Genomic DNA, 8137 nt, shown 5'->3' on the forward strand with positions numbered 1-8137 from the left:
TCAGATCACACACACAGCCAATCAGACGGCGGCTTGCTGCCGCCCGGGCGTGAAGATTAAAGCAGCAGCCAATGGCAGAGCGGGTTGCAGGCCGGCCGCCGTCTAAACAAAGATTAGCGGTAATCCTGCCCAGCAGTATCAGAGCAAATCATCTCCTCTGTTTCCTCTGTTATTTTCTAATATCATGACATTACTGCAACAATAACGAACACATCTTTTCTCAACAATTTCCAGTCAAAAAAAAAACAAAAAACACATTTTGATCAACAGTCAATGGATCAATCCATTTTCATACACAGTTTCCACAGCTGGAGACGGTGCTGTTGTTTGTTTCTGTCATGAAACCACACACACAGAACAACACACTATAAACATTAACGACTGTATGGACAGACCACCAAGATGGATTCTCCGTTTCCATGGAGACAGATGGAGCACTTTTCAAAAGTTGTATATATATTCAGCGCTGTTGTTGCGTAAACAGACACCCTAAACACTTTGAAAGTTTTCCGTTTTCACCTGAACGGGGCCTGAATGTCTTCCGAGTGCTAACATGATAAACTACTGTTAAATCAAAGTCACCAGTCTGAAGATGCAGATTTGAGCGTGACGTCTTCTGAAGCTCCCTCCTGTCCAACGGCCAATCAAAACCACTCTCAAAGCCACGAGGACAGGCGGAGGAGGACGAATCGACTCAACACTGCCGCCTACTGTAACACATTGGCATCACACTGTTACCTATAAGAACGCATGAGCAACATATTCACAAAGAAAAGAGTTATTTGTGTCATAAATACTGAGAAACTGGGACTATTGTGAGGCTGATCAAACAACATTCTCACATCGGTTCAACTGTGGTCGAGAACCTTCATTTATGAGGAATACGGCTGCTGATTCAATAAAAAAGGCTGAGTGTTTCATGCCTCTTATGTGTGACTGATGAAAATGGAGCCATCAAACCCTTTTAATCAGAGTGGATATTTATGAAATCATTAACCTGCACAGTGAGAGGCTCATTTTCCATATAATTGGTTCTTTTCGTTGACTGCGCTCATTTAAATGAGGGTATTTTCCAGATTATTATGAGAACTGTGTCACAAGATTCACCGGCTGATCTAATTCAGCTCATCAATTGTGAGGGAATCAAAGACGAAGAAGGAAAAATCCTCTATTAATCCTCGATAACTCGTTTTCTTTGTTTCCTGCTCTCTGGGCCCGGCTGTGAGGAACAAAGCGGCGAGCGGCGGATTGCTGGGCCGCCTCTCGTCACGCCTCCTCCGGCTCGCTCTGCCGTTATGTAACACGTGAAACCGGCCGTAAAGCGTGAGATTAATCCGAGGTGGGGGGAGGGGATGGGCGAAGAGAGGAGAATGTGTGTGCCAGCAGCCCACAACAACGGCAAAAAAGAAAAAGAAAAGAAAAAACGCTTCAGTCTGCAACAAGAAGCTCGAGGGCGAACCAGGACAGTCAGTCCATCCCTCATCACAGCGTCACCAGTCAACCGTTAGCCTCAAACGCATGGTTCTGAAATGTGGGAGGACTCGAACCAGGGACCAGCCACTGTGCGGGGAGAGAGCCAACCGCTACCCTACCGTGTCGATGGCAGCATTCAGACCCAACCCCAAACCGTTCACAGCGCTCTGCATGTAAATAAAGGAAATACAATTTAAAAAAATAGTTAAGGTGATGAAAAACATTAAAATGAGGCAAATAAGAAGGACAGAAGGAGAGACGGAAGTAAAAACTGAGCTCAGACAAAGGTCATGAAATTAGCAAAATCTATAGAAATCTAAACTGACATTTTGGCGCTCTGGCATTTTGAATATTGATGAAGAAAACAGAATCAGAAGAAATGAAAGGAAGTCAAACTGTGGAGTCGTTTATCAAAGAAAACACATCTGCTTCAGTGAGAACCTGCGACACTTCAGGCTGCCAAATTAAAAGCATCCGGCCAGCACACACAGAGCTTTAATGTGAAAAGCAGAAACGAGCTGAAGGTGTAATTAGTGTTTCTGCTTTCTGCCTCAGTGTCTCACATGAAAAACTGTTTAAAGTGAGTCCAAACGCACGGCCACATGACGGGTTTTAATCATTCTGTCGCGTCGTTTTTTGAGATTATTTGAGGTGATTGACTTGTGGATTTTCAGACTGACAGATTGTATTTTCAGTTTCATTCCAATGTGTGTGTATTCACAAATCTACCACGGACAAAACACAACCCTACCTGCCTGCACAAGTCTTGTTACTACGATAAACTGCCGACATTTTAGGGTGATCCGTGACTCGGCGTCAGCTGTGTTTCTGACTAGAATCTTTTCAAAATGTCTCTGTAAAATCTATATAATCTATACAATCTGACAATATATATGACTCCATGGATTAAAAGATAACAAATGGATGAAAACAAACCTGCTCTGAGCCTCACATCTGACATTTAAACTCCATCTGAGGCCCTGAGCTGGTTTTCAATGGAGGAGCTGTCCGTGGTGCTGAAACCGAGCGGAAACCTGCAGACTGAGATCTTTACACATTTAATGACCACGGTTAGACATCACTGATAAAACACGCTGTATTTCACCTGCCCTCGGCGTAGTTTACACAGTTTCTGTTTCTAACCCTTTACAGTTATTACAAAATTAAAGCGTATTTCACAACTTCTGATTTTAAAAAAGTATTTGAATCAACAAAACGCTTTCAGAATCCAGAATCCAGGAACCAAATATTGATTCAAAAAATTTGATTTTGATCAGAAAAGTGATCTGTTTTGTATTAGTAACCTGTAGTGGAAACTTTTAAAGAAACAAGGGAAACCTGGAAGGTTTAAGAGAAATGAGGACTGCACGTTCCGCTGTTTTGCAGTAAAAACGACCAAATCCAAACATCAACCGACAATTAAATTCAGCCCAAAACTGGATCTAGATGTGCTTTTAATTCAGAAGAAACTTGTTTCAAGGCAGATTTTTAATCTGAAATTGCTGCTTCTTTGTCACCAGGCTCAGTAACAGGCTGCTTCCTCCGGCTCGCCGCCTCGCTCTCATAATGAGACTCGTGGGAGTCCAACGCCGTGAGGCCCAAAAGGGAAGCAGCCGACTGGGGGGGAATCCATACACCCATCAGCCAAAACATTATGACCACGTAGTCAGCAGGACAGTGGAGGAGGAGTCAGAGCTCATTTGAGATTATGCTTGCCTGAAGATCAGCGATGCTGCCAAAATGAAACCCGACCCGTCAAAGCGGACCTCCCGCCTCCATCGCCACGCGGCCCAGCTCTGAGGCTCACTGGAAATCGAAGGTTCTTTGAAGCATCAGGAAGCAGCGGCCTGACTTTACAGCAGCCGGTCTGTCTGATCCGGCCGGCCTCTCGCTCTCCCAGCCTCCACACCGACCACTGCAGCCTGCACAGCGACAGGAGCTGCAGTTCTGGACATGTTGTGACTCACCTGTTGTCAAACTTACTCACTTCTTTACTCTTGCCAATTCTCCTGCTGCTAACACATCAACTTTGAGGAGAAAATACTGATTTCTGCTGCTATAGTCCACCCAATAACAGGTGCCAAGGGGAAGAAATGGTTTTGGCTAATAGACACCATCTCATAATTGTTTTTTCCAGTCAAACTTCAGGAAAGACAACATGAGAGGAAATCAGAGGGAAAGGCAACATTACAGTTTAAATTAATCTCTTGTTATTAACTTTAAATGTTCCTGAAGAATTAATCACTCAATCAACCGAACATCGATCTTCGCGACGTCAATAAAATTGATGTTCAAATGGTTCAATAGATTTGAATCTGGTTGAATCTTGTCACTGAATATGAAAAACGAGCCTTAAAACTCAATATTTCACTGAAACTGAGACGCTCAGTGGCTGATTGGCTGGAACTGAAGATAAAAGACAGAGGACTGAAGATCTAAAGTGTAAGATGTGAGAAGATATCGTTTCTCTGATTGGGAGAAGTCGTGTTGAAAAGAGATGTTTTGGCTTCATTGTTCACTGTCTCAATTGGACATAAAACACGGAAAAAAAAGAAGCATAAATCGATGTGGTTGTTTGAGGAAGATGAAGCTGAAGAAGTGTAAACATGAGCCGGAGCCGGGTCCGGATGATAACATGAAGACAATGGAGGAGGAGGAAGAGGAGGAGGAGGAGGAGGAAGAGGAGGAGGAGGAGGAGGAGGAGGAGGAGGAAGAGGAGGGGAATGTGTGCATCAACTGTTCAGAATCAGTGAGCTGCAGGTCTTCTTGAGATCATGTTTAAACCACCCCCCCCCCCCCCCCACACACACACACACACACACACACACACACACACACACACACACACCCCTCCCCGGGGTGAGGTGGTGATCAGGCACGAGCCGTTTCTATGGTTTCTCGTCTGCAGCTCGGCGTTGTGAAGCTTTGCAGCGCGACTCGTCGCTCTGAGAAGAGAGTCAGGAGTGTGTTTTCCTCCTGCCGGGTTTCAGTGACGTTACTTCACCGAACACAGAACTTCATCCGATGTTGGACACCTTTCCTCTGCTCTAAACTCAAACTCCTCCAGTTCATGTTGAGCTGAAGTGAAAATGTTCCTCTTTTTTAAATCTTTTGGATCAAACTTTAACAAGTTCAGTTCTGGTGCATCTCCTGGTGCAAAATGTCCAAAACCAAGCCCACAACTGAATTTACTTCATCCAAAAACGCCGTCAACCACTGTCAACAAAGCTACACCAGATTCCAGCTGCCTCCGCTGGAATACTGTGTTATAAAACCATTTTAAATCATACCTGCAGGTGATAAATACAGTTAATTCTCCTAAAACCACACGATGAAGTGAAAAACTGTGTTTTTTTAGCGCTTAAAATCTTCTTAGTTCTGAAATTCTGTCTTCTTTCATGCATGTATTCACGCTGATGTTAGCAAAAAGCCTGTTGCTCTTTAAGTAATATAAACAGATTATTGATTAACTTATACTTTACTTGTTCATCAGTGAAAACTGTTTCTGAACTCTTCTCCATATCCCACAGTTTCAGTAGTGCGTCATTAAGTATCTGTACCTGAAGGTGGATCTCACATTGTTACATTATTCAGCTCTTATTAAATATACATTCTAGATTTCCATGAATTTTTAGCTCAAAATGATCCAAAAAACATTAAATATTGAAGTTTATGTATCAAAAATGAAAAGACGTGAACGTTTTCTTCACTGGAATCAGATTCTGAGAGGTCGTCCTCCCATCATGCACCGGGACTTCGGGACAGATTCCGCCAGCATGTCAACAGTAGCTCTGCCTCACCTCTCTGCTGTTAAGAGGAGGATTAGCAGCCATGTGGTGAACTATATTAGACCCAGCCGAGCGACGGGTCGGTCCAAACCCTGGGCTCAGCGGCTGCAGATGGACGCTGCTTCTCCCAGGGAGATAAACCACATTCTGTCCTGGAGTCAAGGCCTGGTTCGGTGTGTGTGTGTGTGTGTGTGTGTGTGTGTGGGGTGAGTTTGGCTCGGCGCCACGCTGAGCATACACTCTGACCTTGCCTGAGCAGAATAAATACTGCTGAATCACACAGACACCCTGCACACAAGGGATTAAACATAAAACCACATTAAAAAAAAAAAAAAAGAGGAAATCCTGAAATGAAGTGAAAGACAAAAACAAAACAAGCGGGGCTGATAACGCGGCCGCCGTCCTGCAGTAAGCTTCAGTCCACAGCATTAGACGCTCTGGGAGACAGATGGAGCTGAGCTGAAGGGCTCAAAGCTCAGGTGGACTCTCTCTCGCTCTCGCTCCCTCCCTGCAAGGTCACGCTGCAGCAGCAGAGCAGAGCAGGACGCCCCCCCCCCCCCCCCCCCCCCCCCCCCCACCCTGCTGCTACCAGCATCAGCATCAGCTCTGGCACTGTGTGTGTGTGTGTGTGTGTGTTTGTGTGTGTGAGGAAGGGGGGAGAAAAACTGTTCACGCCTGCAAAAAAACCCCAAAAAAACTAAACTCAAACCTGCTCGTTCAGCCTCCTCTCTGTCTGGGGACTGAACCGCGCGGCCGGCAGAGAATCGGCACCGGGCTGTAACTGGATCTGCTGGACAGGAAGTCAACATCCCAACTCACGCGGCCCGCTGGAGCCCGGGTTCATCACATATGCATGGACACACAAATCACATCAGCATACTGCCATCATGCAACCGGAGGGGCGCGTCCGCCGGCCTGCACGCACGCAGGCACGCGCTCGATTGCGCTCGCTCACTTTTAGAGGAGTTTATTCCAGGTGAGCCTGAACGCATCATGCAGCAGGCAGCAGATAAAGTTCCCTGGGGATTTATTCAGGCCTGGACCGAATAATCTGCTCCCCCCCCCCCGGCGGGGTGATGGTGGCGGAGCAGCGGAGACTTTACGCACAGAACGTGGCGAAACGTTTGATTTGGACAGTGTAACTGAGAAGGGGGGGATGGGACAGTGAGATGAAATCGGGGATGTTGCACCGATAACTCCCCCCCCACCACCACCTCCACCTCCACCTCCTCCTCCCCCCCTTGCAGCCTGGGTAAAGCCACTTACTTGCCCACGAAGTTCTCCAGCACGGAGCTCTTCCCCGCGCTCTGGCCGCCCACCACGGCGATCTGCGGCAGGTCCAGGTTCGCGTTCTGCCCGATGGCGGAGAAGGCGTCCTGCATGCGGTTCACCAGAGGAATCAGGTCCTCCATTCCCCGGTTCCCCATGATGACACGGAGGATCGGAACACACACACACACACACACACACGGGCGCGCGACTTGCTGGGTCCTCTCCTCCTCTCGGTGCCGTGCGTCCGGTTCAGTCCGCGGCTGACTCCCTCATGGACGGATCCTCCTCCGTAGATCAGATCTGCTCGGACAGGACTCTCTCCACCAGCCGGCAGCGGAGGAGGAGGAGGAGGAGGAGGAGGGGGAGGGGGAGGAAGAGGGAGAGGAGGGGAGGAGGAGGAGGAGGGGGGAGGATCTTTTGTATTTTCTCAGGAGATCCCTGCAATTACGCTGAAATCGCCGCTAGGTGGCGACATTGGCACATTTCTAAACCATTGGAATAGAATAAAGCATCAATAACACAAAACAATATTAAATAGATCAAATTAAATACCAATATATCCAAGAATAATCAATGACTGATAAAAGCCTGCAAAGAATGAAACTGTTTGGGCTTTGATGAAGGGGCCTGTGTAAATAAACAACTAAATCCTTTTCCTTTAATATTCAGCATTGAGATTGTTGAGGAATCCAGAAGAGGGATGTCAATTAAGAGAGAAATACAACTTTAAAACTAAGAAATAACACACAAGCAGAAAAAGATTTTGCATTTCAAAACAAGATATAAAGATAATGTTTTTACAAAATACAGGGATGAAGCAAGGATGTGAGCATCAGTGGGTGCACAGGTTACTGTTAGTAAGTACTGATTTTGTCATTGATTTGTTTAGTTTTTAATCTATGCATATTATTATTATTATTATTATTATTATTATTATTATTATTATTATTATTATTATTATTGTTGTTGTTGTTGTTGTTGTTCTTCTTCTTCTTCTTCTTCTTCTTCTTCTTCTTCTTCTTCTTCTTCTTCTTCTTCTGGTAGTATAATTATTAATTATTGTGTTATTATTATGATAACTTGAAGAAACAAGCTTCAGCTTCTTCCCACTCATTTTTGAGCAAATTATCTATTGTCTTTGTTTTTGTTTTCTTTTCATGTTAAAGTTTTCAAAACAAATTTTCAAAATTAATTAGCTGCAGCCAGTCATGTAATAATACATGGACAAAGATACATTTCTTGGAGAAAAAGCTTCTTTTTTTGTGCATGTTTTCTGCACTCTGTTAATGAAAAATGGGTATAGTGGATGGGAAAGTGCCAGCCAGTCCTTTCTGTGCACAGTCGAGTTTGCATGTTCTCCCCCATGTTCTCTGGTTTCTACCCACAGTCCAAAAACATGACGTGAGGTTAACTGGTGACTAAATCGTCCCAAGGTGTGAATGTAAGTGTGTGGATGGATGGATGGATGGATGGTATGGATGGAGTATGTATGAAAGAACGGTATGACGGAAAGATGATCAAAGAAACCATTTTCACTATGCTGTTGAAAATATGAGTTTACTTAAGTGAGGTATACACTTTCAAGTGATTTTCCAATTAAAAGG

The 8137-nt window shown here is 45.0% G+C and overlaps 1 protein-coding gene across 7 annotated transcripts in view; it reads right to left on the reverse strand.

The window, feature by feature from the left end:
- dnm1a (dynamin 1a) overlaps positions 1-6698 on the reverse strand; it is a 46302-nt gene extending 39604 nt beyond the window's left edge. For all 7 annotated transcript variants that reach the window (XM_030085288.1, XM_030085285.1, XM_030085282.1 and 4 more), the window contains exon 1: positions 6528-6698. In XM_030085288.1, the coding sequence (XP_029941148.1) occupies positions 6528-6688 (161 nt within the window). In that variant the 5' untranslated portion in view covers positions 6689-6698. The remainder of the gene's footprint in view (positions 1-6527) is intronic.
- Positions 6699-8137: the final 1439 nt, after the last annotated feature.

The sequence above is a fragment of the Salarias fasciatus genome, assembly GCF_902148845.1.
Source record: "Salarias fasciatus chromosome 7 unlocalized genomic scaffold, fSalaFa1.1 super_scaffold_4, whole genome shotgun sequence".
NCBI classification, from domain to species: Eukaryota; Metazoa; Chordata; class Actinopteri; order Blenniiformes; family Blenniidae; genus Salarias; species Salarias fasciatus.